We start from the raw sequence: 14,393 nt of genomic DNA on the forward strand, positions 1-14,393 counted from the left end.
ATGAAGGTAACTCAGGGTCCACAACAGACAGAAAAAGACCCAGAACCAATACTAAGGAATTTCTCAGTAATGACCAACAGCAACATGCCCCAGACACTGCCAGGGAATCAAATACTATGGCTGCGTGGATGCAATTGTTTTAAAACAAAACACATTATGTGAATCAGAAAATTCCTTATTAAAAAAATGACTACCACAAAGAACATCTTTGGAGGAGAAGTGGTTTTGTTCAGTCACTGACACCTGCTCATATCCTTCCAGAAGCTTTTCATCTCCAGACATTCTTACTGTCCAAATACCCCTATGGGTAACTGTTGCTTCAAAACAGTAAGCAAGCAATAAAGAAACTTAATATCCATCACAGGAAAAACAAAGTATTTAGTATGGTTTAGATTCTAAAAGGTCTAGACCCAGCATAGGTCTACCAAGGCAGGCTTTTCTTATGATTTGCTCTTTTTCTATGTACCTCTGCATCGAGGCTGCTGAGGCTGGAATCCCATTCTGCACATCTCCATGTCCAAACTGATTGTATCCTGGGTGGCCAGAAGGAAGAGATGCTCCAGAGGCTGGAGGGGGAGCTCCAGATGTTGGAGGGGCTCTTAATGAACCTACAGACATAAGGGGGAAAACAAAATTAAAAAAATAATATCATGACAAATTACTCACAGAAACAAGGGTTTGATTCAACTACCACAAAAAATCCAGGAAAGAGAAGAAGTGCAGAAACAGTGTAGCAATGGCCAAATTGATGTATCAATATTCCATAAGCGACAAATAAGTTATAAAAGTGCATTAGAAGTAACCGAAAGCAGAAATATTTTTAGCCATTGTCACTAGTCACCATCTCCACACAGACCAATTGAAAATACGTACTGTGAAGGGTTTTCAAAAGACAACTTCATCTTTTGATGAAGAAATAATCATTATCTTGTCAGTAAGGTAATAAATTCTTCCCTTTCCAAGCCCAATTATTTTTATGCAGCCCAAGGAGAGTATTCGCATGGAACCTGATGTTCATTACAGGTCAATTTTCCCTACTTGAAAGGTAAGCAGGTATGTGAGTAGATTCAGTTTTCAAAAAAACATCAGACTAACTGGTTTGATGTAACATAACGGGGGCCACCACGGACTGTTCTTCCCTCCCAGGGCTGGAGGCTACCATGAATACTTTCCCATCTTTCAGACTGAGCTGGTCCAGTCACAGCCTGAATGTATTTGTGAGAAATATGTATTTGCCTCAGAAACCAGAGCTCACACTTTCACAAACCACTCAATGCTGGATACATTACCAGAGGACCAACTGCAGTGTCTACTTCCAAAAAAAAAAGAATATAAACTTCTATTTTAATATTATTATGTTAAAAATGCTGATAATTAGAACAACCATACGACTGTGCCTGCTAACCACAAGGGAAAATATTTAATGTATGGGGCCTCATTAAATACAGGTGACTGAGTAACCTGCCACATGAGAGCAGGGCAGCACACACACACTGACAGTGACTGGCGTAACGAGTTTAGAGGGGACTCAGAAACCTTCCTGGGAGGAACCGTTATGAAATGAGAAGCCATTTCTCAATCCCACAGTATAATTTATACACCAAAGCATGAGGTTTCAACTCATATATTTTTATCTTATCTGCTACATATAATTCTTAGTAAGCACGTAGATATAAGTTTAAGGAAGATTTAACTAGACCTTGCATGAATAATCAGTAATTTCTTGGGGCTTTTTCTTTATTACTAAACCTCCTCCTGTTCTTCACATTGAGACTTAGGACTCAATGCTTTCCAGATAAATTTATTATTTTTATATACATTCATCTAGTTAAATTTTGTCTTTTCTAAACTAGCATTACAGCACCTTTATTTTACTGTTTCTCTGGCCAAGCATTTCCCAGTCTCTAACTATTTGTACGTTGTGTGGTATTTCTACTTCTGAATGTCTTTTGTGATACCTTTTCAGTTAATTGGATACACTTTCAGATATTTTGGAATATCTTTCTTTTGATACTACATGTAAACTGTTTGGCATGATTATGTTTTATCCTTGAAAGCATATTTAATTCAATTCCTGGAGGGATCCTACACGTTTGGTTTTTTGGGTTTTTTTTTAGATTAAGCTAACTTTTCCCCCCCCTCAACTTTAACAGGGATACAATTTGACAAATACATGCTTACTTCAGAAAAAGCTTCTGAAGTCTTCTTTTTCTAGTTCTTGTCACAAGTATATTTATGTGACCATTACTACAGACTGCTCAAATAGCCACTGAAAAAAATTCACTTGAACAGGTAGGAATGTCTAGTGGTTTATTATCTTAACGTTCATTACTCTTTAGGAATCCTGAAATTTCCCTTCAACACCTTTGAGTATTGGTCTTACTCATCACAGACCTCAAAATGGATGCAGATTACAGCAAAATGGGAAATGCCTGTGATTCTACTCCAAGCCCAGAGACTACACGGTCTGACTCTCTGCTCTTCTGAACAAACTGACACAGCTGGAAATAGCTCTTCCAAAATACCGCTAGTCAGAAAGAAAGGAAAATACGGTATGATTTCTTGTAGCGTTTCTAATTCTTACATCTTGATTGCTAGCATTGCAGAAATATTTCCTTCTTCAAGCCACAGCTTTTGGAATCATAATTATTCCTAACATGTATTTAGTTTCTGTGCTATAGGCAAAGAAGTTTAAAACTTTTTCCTCTTAAAGGAAAGCACAAGTTATAAAAATCTCCTGACTTCCAATAACAACCTCCTGGTGCTTGGGGAGATTTTTCATTTCTTCATTGCAAAGCTATCATTTCAGACCTCACATTTTAGTTCTCTCTCAAGTGGGAGACTGCGTTCTTTTAATCTGAGGCTTCTCCCTGACAGAACCTGAATGGGCCAATTTGGGTTTTGAAATCAGTCTTCAGAAAGCACTAGTCACAAGTCAGGTTTTATCTATGAATCTGCAGGCATAAGGGATTTCTACTGGTATTATTTCTTCACATCCTATTTATGTTTCTGGAGAGCTGCCTACAAATAGATTGGGAAGTGTCCCACCCGCCTCTGCCTGAATAATCAGGTACCCACACCTTTGAGATAAACATCCATATTAAATGGGAACTTGGCACAGAAGAAGCAGCAAAGCACAAACACTCCCACAGAAAGGACACCATTTACCTATGAAATTAGGTGCAAGAGAAGAAGTGTCAGAGTTGAGAGATACAGGAGAGCCCTTCGAAGGGAACCCCAAGGAAGGAAAGTAACCTGGAAAGACAGAATACACCAGTAAATCAAGGCTGAGAGAAAGCACCAAGCGACAGTGTTTCCAGTGCTGAGGACAGTCTGCAGTGCAGAAAATATTGTATACATAAAATCCATGTCACATTTTCTCAAACCAGGACACACATTTATCACATTATTTCTTAACCTATACTCCCATAATGCATATTACCAACATAGTTCCTATAATAACATTAATACAAGCATTAATAGTATAGTAAACTGAGTCTATATAAAGCAATCCAGCAGCAGCTGGATTGTTACTGGTATTCAGGCAATTGTGTTTGCACTTTCAACTGCATGATCTCATCAGAAGGAAATTGATAGACTGACTGAAAGACTGGTGCAAAACTGTCCTGGTTCTTTCAACATTCTCACAGCCAGAAGCAGCTGTTTTCAGCCAGCAGCACAGGGCTCCACTTCTGGTCCCAAGCAAGACCAGCATTGCCGGCACAGCATCCCCACGTTTCCAGGGTTTGCCACATAAATCAGATGCAAAAGACTCCCAGATGAGGATGGCACCTGCTCCCGACACTTCCCCACTCAGTCCTCCAGGCGATTTTATTGTTATTTTTAAAATAAATCCCTGAGCCAACTACTTTGAGATCGTAGAATAACATTGGCAATTTTCCTTTTACCCCTCAATGTTCACTAAATTTCTGTCACTTTAGTGCCTCTGAAATTAATTGTCCCTCCTGCAGCTACAACATAGTCTTGCTACGAAGACCTGCAGTAAATATAACATGTGGGAGATGCGGTTAGAAAGGATAACCATCCCCATCTTCACTATCACCTGCCTGGCCCCTTTGATAACACATTGTTTCTTTGCCCCTCTTTTCCACCCAGTTGTCATATTCAGCAGCTACTAACAGTTCAACTTCTGGCTGTCGTGCTAGTGCTCTGAATTTTACATTCCTTTCTTCTGAAGTTAGGGATTCTGGATTTGCAGTAACAGGTCCAAAATGCAGAGAATCCCAAGAAGCAGGATTTCTTCCCTCTGCCCAGTGCTGATTCTCATTACTTTTATAGGAATTTAAACCCTCCGTGAAATTAGTTCAAAAATCACAGATTAAAAGTGCTGTTGGAAGAGATTTATTGAGGAGAGGAGGAGGATTAAGGACAGAGAAGGAAGATGGAGCAAACGAATAAGCCATTCTTTAGCACAGCCCACTAACTCTTCTACTCCCCTACTCTACTAACTCCAGACACAAAATAAAATGCAACAATAATACAGCTCCCAGATTTCAGTCTCCCACTTCGGTTAGTTTCAAGACAACTACAGGCACTTCAACTGTTATACCCTTCTCATTGAGTTTGGTTTAAAATTGAAGAAGTTGCAAAAAAATTGAAGATGTACGTGGAGGGGAGAATAATACAGAGACCATTAGAATATTCCTCATTCCCTTAGAATAGCAATCTGAAATCTAAACAAACATTTCAGAGTGGAAGTTCATGTTGTGCTTATCTCATCAGAACTAAATTCATCCACATGATTTTGAAAAGCAGAAATAATTCTACTCAAAGCAACAAAATCATAGAATGGTTAGAGTTGGAAGGGATCTTAAAGATCATCGAGTTCCAACCCCCTGCCCTGGGCAGGGACACCTCCCACCAGACCAGGTTGCTCAAAGCCCCATCCAGCCTGGCCTTGAACCCCTCCAGGGATGGGGCAGCCACAGCTTCTCTGGGCAACCTGTTCCAGTGTCTCACCACCCTCACAGGAAAGAATTTCCTCCTAATATCTAATCTAAATCTCCCCTCTTTCAGCTTAAAACCATTACCCCAATACTATCTTCCCCTCTACGTTTCAGATGTTACAAGTCACTATTAATCTCCCAAAGCTATTCAGGTGCTGCGAAGAAAAGACTCCTGAAGTTCTCTAATAATTTTAAGTCCTTAATTTTGAAAAAAGGGAAAAAAAAGTTGAACTATTTTGTTTCTTACTTTTAAAAAACAAACAAACAAAACAAAACAACAAAGACAACAAGTGACATGATCCTGCAAATTCAGGGAAATTCTGGAACACGTTAGCTTGCCACATGTCCGCAAACTTTCTATGGATTTTAAAGGCACTAGAGAAAATAGCTACAAATACTCTTTCTGCCTAGACTTGTATGTCTTAACCTTTCAGGATGGAGTGCAGATCTTTCTATGTAGTCAAGGCAGTCTCAATTACAAATCTGTTCTAGTCCCTAACTGCTGCCCCTCTGCATCACCTCATGAGGAAGACTGTCCTTGTCAGGTGCTTCAGTACCACAGGGACGTACAGAAAAAAAGCAGGCTGTGCTTCACAACATGTTAATTTTATGAGATACTAGAAGAAGAGTAAGCCCTAGCAAAACGGACAAGCGACAGAACAATAATCTCAGAATGTACAGGAAAAACACCATTTTTAATGTCATGTAGGTAGTTGCTACCACAAAACAAAGACTAACAACAGGAAGAATAAAAAAATAAATAAATCCATGTATGCAACAATTCACAGGTTATCAATCAATCATTAAGTTTTGACCAAGAAGTACCTTGTGGAGGGACTGGCTGTTGATATCCCGGCATCGGACCATTATATGGACCTCCATACTGCGACTGAGGAGCCCCTGGCAATGGCTGTCCTCCGTAGGCCGGCTGCTGGTATCCCTGATATCCAGGCTGAGGTTGCCCGTAAGGAGGCCCTGTGTGAGCTTGCTGGTTTACACTCATTGTATTCACATCCCCAAACTAATCTCACCTGCAAAAAGGGGGGGGAAAAATGGCTTTAGGCAGACATAAAACCAAACTGGCCAACTTCTGTACTGTTTTCACAGAAAGGAGAGCTCCTGAGATACTAGAGAAAGTAAAACATTAGTTGTAATTTACTCTTGCACAGCAGTTTTTTCAAGTAACATAAATGCTTTACAAAAGCCAGTTAGAAAACAATACTTGCAGAAACTATGGTTTCTAATCAACTTATTCACTCCTTCATCCAGATTTGACTTCTGATCATCAAAAAATAATCATAATTTGCCATTCCATAGCATAGATGATTTAAAGTCCTTGTGATGTACGTAAGTTTCAGAAAACTAAGATACCCAAAAGCAGCATGTTTACCTAAGAAAGGTGTTCAAAATGGAAAAGCAACACAGGCAAAGATGTCACTAAAGGAGTTACATGAAAGTGTAAGACCCGAAACAGCCTCAGAGACAGGAGAAATGTTTCTTAGCAAAGTTATTGAAGAGATCTTGCCTAACAGACAGATTCCTAATCCTCTAACTAATTAATATAAAGAGATTGACTAACTATGTAAAGAGAAAACCAGAAAAGGCATTTGGAGACCCCAAACCCCACAGGCAATTCCTACAATACCATGGTATCAAGCAGGCAGAGAAGCCACAGAGCCCTTGAGTTGCCGAGAGCCAAGGAGATGACTTTGCAGGCCAGAGACTCCCTCATGGTCTGTCTCTCAAGGAGGAATCTCCAGCCTTACCTCAAGCAGGTAAAAAACACCCGAGCTCTTTTGTCTCATTAGAGGACACCACCCAACACTAAGGTTGGTTCTTCATACCATCAAAAACATGATGTCAAAGAATTATTTCAACAACTGACACAACAGTTGGAGAGCAGGGGAACTCAAACAACGACAGCTCTGTAAGAACCATCCACACAGAAGGAAACTTTTTCAGATCCATTACATGCATAAAATAAAGGGAAAATACATATATCACAACAGAGCAATCTAATTACTCACAGAAGAAAGGTAGCAAAATACATACCTCCCACATTTAACCACTTAAAGCTAGAAAACATGACAAACATCAACACTAAGAATGCTAATGCTTACTCTGAAATTAGATAGTAAACTTTACAGGAAAGGAAATAAATGAAGTTTTATATTTTTATTCTTCAAGCAGCATAAGGGTGATGATAGGACTTTTGTTTAGAAAAAGAACTTAAATATTTAAAAGCAATTTGCTCTTGAAAGTAACATATAATGTCATTTGCAACAGCTTACAACAGCACGACAGAATTTTTTCATCAGCCTGTACTGGTTTTAAACATGATTACACATGAGAAACATGACAGCAAGAGAGTCATTGCTAACGATTCTGGTTTCCCACACCACCTTTGACTTAGTTCTGCAGAACAGTCTAACCTTAGCAGCCACAGGGCCAGGAAATCTGGACTTTGGGACCTGTTCCCTTAAAGGTTAACCTCTTCCTCCCCAAGCAGGCAACTAGTGTCACCACATGGCAATCACAGACCTACCCCAAACCATCTCCTGTCCAGCACAAACAGCAAAGGAGGAGAGTTCCTCCTGCAAAGGTGGGGTAAAGGGAAGGGAGAACATGGCAAGAAGACAAGAAGACTGCTCTACCCACACATCTTGGAACATCCAGACTCCTGTCAAGGAAGAAGGACTATTGCTTATTGGATTGTGCACGAGGAACTTGGCTCCCAGTCACCACTCCTACAAACAGGTCCTTCCTCCAGGAAGAGCTGGAGGCAAAGCAGCAGCAGCTTGCAGGATACCTACTGAGCTATCATCATTAAGACACTCTTCAAAAGTTACACCTACAGAAATCCCTGAACGGATCTAATGTTTGAACAAGGAATCACTGCAGGGCAGGAGAAGATCAATCTTTCATGCTTTCTTTCAAAAGCATGATAGGGCAGGAACTCAAGCACATCCCTTGCACTTCTGACTTACTCTTGTGAGTGTACTCAGCACATCTTACCTGATGACCTTTTACTATTCTCTTTTCAGCCCCTCCTCCCTCACTATTTCCCACTTGAGCAGGTAATATCTGTTGGCTTGTTGCTCTCTCCGCAATAACACTGACCAATACCTACAAAGAGATAAGCTAATTTAATGCAAGTCTTACAAAGGAAAAGAATTTTGAGACAATTTCCTACACTTTCTAGGGAAAAAAGTAGCTACACAAAGGAGATGGTTCTAACTCAATAGCTCCCAACTGAGAGCAAGGTGGATAAACCTCAGAGCTTCAGCCAACCCCTGTGGCAGCCAGCACAGGCTGATCTCCACCATAGCACAAGGGGATGCTTGCTCCACACTGGGAGAGGGTCAAGGAGGGAGCTGGAAAGGAGGAGGAAGACTCAGAAACAAGCTCGGTGTTGAAGGTGGGGACAAGGCTGCTTCATTACTGCTGCTGCTCGACTTGCTGTAAAGGTAAGGCTAGTGGCATGCTTGCTCATCACTGGTGTGGATACCAGAAAGGGCAGGGCCACGAGTATCTACCTCTGAGAAGGCAGAAGGCAGTTGTCACTGAATGAGCCCATTTTCCTTCTCCCCCAGTACAAGTCATTAGTATCAAACAGCATTCGTTCTGACTCTACTCAGAAACTATACAGGTAAATTAGAACATGGTCACTTGAAGAGATATGGGGAAAGGGAGAATTTTCTGCTCTATGTCTTATGACATGAAGGGAAAAAAAAAAAGTCACAGAAAGAATGAAATACATACACCAGATAAGGAGAAATGGAGAAAAGAGGCTGTTTCACTTGACAAAAATACTGAGAATGTTGTTTTGAGAATATTCCTGAGAATACAGTAACATATTACCAAAACTAAGTCAAAGATAGTATTAAAACATGCTGTTCAACATCAGTATTACTACTCAGCAGTTACAATGTACAGAACTCAAACAAGCAGGACTCAAGTTATTGGGAGAACACTATGACAACAAGTGACCATTACTATAAATAAGAAACATTTTCTTGCGAAGCAGGAGGCAGGCACTCTATGCCATTTTCCTTTTTCTATTCCTCTGTGTAAAGGCAGTTGACCATGGAATTGTTGGTCAAAATAGTTTCGCAGCTAAAATTCATACTCAAACACTTTATGTTATGCAAGACAGACAATCAGTGCTGATCAGCAACAAACTGACAGGAGAGAAAATACACAGTAATACTGTGTCTATGTGTGGCAGGGCAGGCAGGAATCATTTAACTTTTACAATAGTTTCCAGATTCCTTAGTATCCAAACAAAGCAGACTACAGCGCAGTTTTTAAAAAAACCTAGTGATTCATATAAGCGTGTTTCAATCAGCAAATCTCCCAAATCACTGAAAACTGCACATTCATCATTTTTTATCGTCTACATTCACTGTTAATTCCGTTTTGAAACCAAAAAGCTTGATTTCATCAGCTCGCGATGGCTTTCTAAAGGAAACACATACAGCAAAGTTACTTTCCTTCAGAAAGCCGCTTGTGCCTTTTTCACTGGTCCCAGAGAAATAAAAGCCTGGTTTGTTTCAACTTCTAGGGGAGACTGATCCTTAAAAAAAAAAAAAAGTCTTAAAAGTGACAACAGCATGGCCTATTATACTATTCTGAAATTGAAGGAAATATGTCTACTTAATTTCTGAACACAGAAATCAGAACCATTTCCAAAAGATGGGACAGAAGGGGACAACCGGCATCCTCAGAGACCAGTTCAGAATACTGAAAATTGAAAATACTACAGCGCTTTTAATACTTGTGTTGTGCAACTTTCTGGAGAAGCAGCAAAGTTGTGCCATTCTTCTGAAGCCCTAGACTCTGGAGCTAAGAACGCTCTTCTGAAAGGCAGATGTCCTCACTTTTGTTTCAGCTACAGCTTGACTAGGTCCTCTACAAGCACTCACGGAACACTTGGTTCTCTTCAGCTACAAGAAACTCCTGTTTTATTTTTTTCCAGAAAATCCTGGAAAAGAAGCTCACATCCTGGAAGTCAGAGCTTGGCAACTGATCTGGAAGCACTCAGGCCATTAGAGCAAACGCCTCCCATACATTTGTCCAAATCAATACAAATGGCACAACTGGAACTGACCCTCCAATTGGATTGTATTTTTGTGGTGCTCTGTCTTTCCACCTGGGCAGGAGATTCTCAACCTGTCACACCACGGGTAATATTTTCTTCATCTACGCACTTTGAGCCACCGCCAGAACGATCTGTTTTATCAACTCATGAGAGGTACAAGACATACTTTTCATAATGAAAATTTACAATTTGATATCAGTGAAAGTCCAGAAGCCACAATATTTTCACAGAAGACACCTTCCAGAGAAGAAAGGATAAACTGGCTGCTACAACTTCCTGACCCAACAGGTACTGGAGCAGACTTTTGCACCCCAGTCTTTCCTGGGCTGTTTTGAAGAGGTCTTTGAGGCTTCAGGATACAAAAATCACAGTTCACTTCTAAGGTGTGATCACCTCTACGTTCTTCTAAAAAAGGGCCACATTAAACCCGGTTTGTCAGGCTGATTCATCATCTTGGGCAAGGTCCAATACAACACACAAGTGATGAGTGAAAGTCATTAAAAACTGAATACATAAAGAGCTTAGTCTTGACCTAACCTTAAACCTACCACTATTTCCAACCCCTGACACCACCACCACTAGATTCCTACTTAAGTCAACAAAGAGTATAAAATGTGATTGCAATCTCCTGGTGGGACTGATTCACATCTCTATCTCTGCAATAAAGGTCTAGGAAAATATTTCAAAAACACTCAGTTATGGGCATTGCTTCTGGAGAGCAACCCTGCAAAGGCATGTCATTGAAAATATGACATCCACAAAATGACAGTGAAAGATTTCTCTGTTCCTCAGCAACCTCCACACACATGTTACAACATGTGAAGCCATCTGACTCATTTCTGTGAACTTCGCACAAGTATAATTGATTAGGAAAAGTTACAAGAGTAGTTTAAAGTTTAGAGAAGAGGCCAGAAGGAAGAGTTCTATGTATTGCTATTCATCCATAAGGCTAAAATACTTATGCTAAACAAGTTTTCTTCACAGAAGTTGTGACACTGACCATCTTTCATTCCAAATTTCTGTACTGACTTCCTCTACAGAAATAAGCATTACGCAATTCTTGTCACTTTCAAAAAACAAAAAAGCTCAGAATTAGCTTGATGCTGTCCTTCAGTGCTTTCTACGCTAACACGGAGTCTTGCTGAACATAAAAGAACAAGCTCTATCTCCACCATTCATCACTATAATAAAGCTTTGCAAACCTAAAGAACAAGAAACATCCACCTTCTCTCCTCTACGGAGACCTTGTTGTTGATCGCTTTTAGTTACTCTTTGTACCTTGCCCTTCCTTAGCCAACCACATGGAGACCTTGTTGTTGATCGCTTTGTTGATCTTTGTACCTTGCCCTTCCTTAGCCAACCATCAATTCTTTCTTGGATTTTTGACCCTCTTTCTGATAAGTGTTACAGGAAGAAAATACAGTCCTACAGTAGTAGGAGAAAACATTCAAAGGGGTACACACATCAAAGGACTCATTAAATAAATAATCCTCTAGACATCTGCTCGCTGCTGTAACTCAGTTTTCAGCCATGAAATTAGAACCTGTACTGAATGTTCCAGCATATTAAGAAGGAATATTCCTTATATCAATGCAACTTCACAGTCTGTCTGTAGCAATAAAGAACGCTGAGTGGTACAGCTTCAAGCAGAAAAGGATAGTTCCAGAAGCAAAAGCCTTTTCCACACAAAAACTGATAGAAATGCTCGTGTTTCCACAGACAGTGTATATACAAGACTGTAGGCCATGTATATTTCTATCCATCCCACAGCCAGAAGACCTTGAGTAGGTCCTTGAGAAGGAGTTGGGGAAAAAAACAAGAAAAAAAGAAGAGTTTAAAGCTAAAGTTCCCTGACCTACTCAGGACAACTTGATATTAATAAACAGTAACAACTTAAGGGCAAAGTCAGGAAGGAGTCATCTCCCATTCTAGCGCTGTGATTTTACGCTGCTTGTAAACAACAATAACAATAAGAAACCATTACATGTCACCATTCAGATGGCAATCTCTCTCCCTCTAACATCTCACCACCAACATTTGGTAAAGGTGACTAAGGGACCCCGTAACAGAAAAGGATCTAGAAATATTTTTATGGAACTACCACGCTAATGGCTAAAAATCAACCCAGAGTACCAAACTGAAAAATTTGTATTTTTAACATGCCTGTAAAAACGTTAACTCTGGTGGACAAATTGTGACGTGGGTGTAAGGAATGTGCCCACGTTTCAGCAACCACCTCCATCAGCCAGGAAGTTTAAACAGAACTTCGACTGGAGTGTGACAGGTCCCAAGCAGGCCCAGTTTGAGGGGTTCTGCAAAGTCTCCCTGACAAAGATTTCAGAGCTAAGAAGACACCACACACACATACTGAAAAACACCCGAGTACTTCCCAAGAATAAAAAGAAACGAAACTAAGCTTCATTCTACTCCAAAGAGCACTGGCTCAGAGAGAGCAAACTCCAGCGATACAAAACAAACCATCGACATGGAAATCAAGAGTCCATCTCGTATAACTGCTTTTTCAAGACCACATTTGTATTTTGGTCATGCCACCTCCCTTCCTCTCCTCCTTCCATTCTCAAAGCCCCAGGGGGACAATCGCTAAGTTTAATCCCCAAATCCACCCAAACTCCCTCACCGGCTCTCCCCGCACGGGACGCCCGTCCTCTGCCAGCCCGGAATGAATGGAAGCTCCGACAGCAGGACACAGGCACTGGGGGAAGGATCCGGGGATTACGGGAGATTAGGGACGTTGCAGAGGGGGTACCGGCCTCACAGCGCGTCCGGGACGGAAAAAAAACCGCTCCGGTTTTCCGTGAGGGAGCGACGGCCCCGACACGGGGCCTCGCCGGGAACCGCCGCACCACACCGGGACACCGACGGCTCCCCCCGGGGCAGCCCATGCCCTGAGGGCGAAGGCCCCGCCGACAGCCGGCCCAGCCCTCGCTGACCCGGGCCGGGGCCGCCGGTGGGCGCGGGGCGCTCCGGCCCGGACACGTTACCGGGACAGACCCAGGCCGCCGCAAAGGCCGGGATCGGCGCTCAGGCACGGCGGGCCCGACACGCCACCCGCGGCTGAGCGCCGCCAGGCCTCAACTCCTTCGCGGGGAAGGAAGCGGCGGCGCCTCAGGCTCGGGCCCCCGCCGGGCGCGGTGCCAGCCGCCCGCCCTCACCGAGTACCTGCGCGAACGCCACCGGTGGGCCCGATCCTCCCCCACCCCCTCCCGCAGAGCCGCTCCACCGCCTCACTCACCGCCGCTGCCCGCCGCTCCCGGCGCTGCTGCCGGGCCCCGCTTCCGGTTCCCGGACCCGCCGCTCCCCCGGAAGCGCGGCTCCCCCGCCCGCCGCCTGCCACGTCCGCACTCCCCGCCAACCCCCGGCCGCCGCCGCGCCCCGCCCCGACAGGGCCCGGATGTGGCGCAGGCGCCCTCAGGCAGGGAGGGCGCGCGCACCGCCTCCCCCCGCGCGGCGCTGACGTCACTCCGGGGGGGCGCACGTCAGTAGCGCTCGCGCCCCACCGGGCGGTTGTCCGGAAGTGCCGGGCCCGGCCTGTCCTGAGGCGCCGGTGGGCCCGGCCCGGCCCGGCCCGGCCCGGCACCAGCCGCCGCTCCAGCCCGCACCGGGGCGCCCAGGCCGTCGCCGGGTTTGGCCCATGGGCACCGTGCGCTTCCTTTAGGCCCAGGGCAGCCCCGAGGGGGGCGGGAGGGCTCTCGTGGCGCCGCTGTGGTGGTGGTCGGGGGGGCAGAGCCGCGGGGGCCATTTTCTCAGGTCGCTTATCATAGAATCATAGAATGGTTTGGGTTGGAAGGGACTTTAAGACCGTCCAGTTCCAACCCCCTGCCATGGGCAGGGACACCTCCCACCAGACCAGGTTGCTCCAAGCCCCATCCAGCCTGGCCTTGAACCCCTCCAGGGATGGGGCAGCCACAGCTTCTCTGGGCAACCTGTTCCAGTGTCTCACCACACTCACAGGAGAGAATTTCTTCCTAAGATCTAGTCTAAATCTCCCCTTTTCCAATTTAAAACCATTACCCCTTGTCCTCTCACTACACTTCCTGACAGAGTCCCTCTCCAGCTCTCCTGTAGGGTCCCTTCAGATATTGAAAGGCTGCTATGAGGTCTCCCCGGAGCCTTCTCCAGGCTGAACAACCCCAGCTCTCTCAGCCTGTCCTCATAGCAGAGGTGCTCCATCCCTCTGAGCATCTTCGTGGCCTCCGCTGGACCCATTCCAGTAGATTCATGTCCTTCCTGTGCTGAGGACTCCACAGCTGGACACAGTGTTCCAGGTGGGGTCTCACGAGCATGGAGTAGAAGCGTAGAATCAC

The 14,393-nt window shown here is 43.8% G+C and overlaps 1 protein-coding gene across 5 annotated transcripts in view; it reads right to left on the reverse strand.

Moving 5' to 3' along the window:
* Nucleotides 1-13,397, reverse strand: part of SEC24C (SEC24 homolog C, COPII coat complex component) — a 36,122-nt gene extending 22,725 nt beyond the window's left edge. For 2 of the 5 annotated variants that reach the window (XM_014956250.1, XM_014956248.1), the window contains exons 1-4: nucleotides 13,322-13,397; nucleotides 5,793-5,998; nucleotides 3,169-3,255; nucleotides 467-608 (exon numbers count right to left, since the gene is read on the reverse strand). In XM_014956250.1, coding sequence (XP_014811736.1) covers nucleotides 467-608; nucleotides 3,169-3,255; nucleotides 5,793-5,970 — 407 coding nt within the window. In that variant the 5' untranslated portion in view covers nucleotides 5,971-5,998; nucleotides 13,322-13,397. Of the gene's footprint in view, nucleotides 1-466; nucleotides 609-3,168; nucleotides 3,256-5,792; nucleotides 5,999-12,706; nucleotides 12,724-13,321 lie in introns of those variants that run through there. The other 3 variants (XM_014956253.1, XM_014956251.1, XM_014956249.1) reach the window with 2 other exon arrangements.
* Between the last annotated feature and the right edge of the window lie 996 nt (nucleotides 13,398-14,393).

This window comes from Calidris pugnax, unplaced genomic scaffold (genome assembly GCF_001431845.1).
Source record: "Calidris pugnax isolate Ruff unplaced genomic scaffold, ASM143184v1 scaffold196, whole genome shotgun sequence".
NCBI lineage: Eukaryota > Metazoa > Chordata > Aves > Charadriiformes > Scolopacidae > Calidris > Calidris pugnax.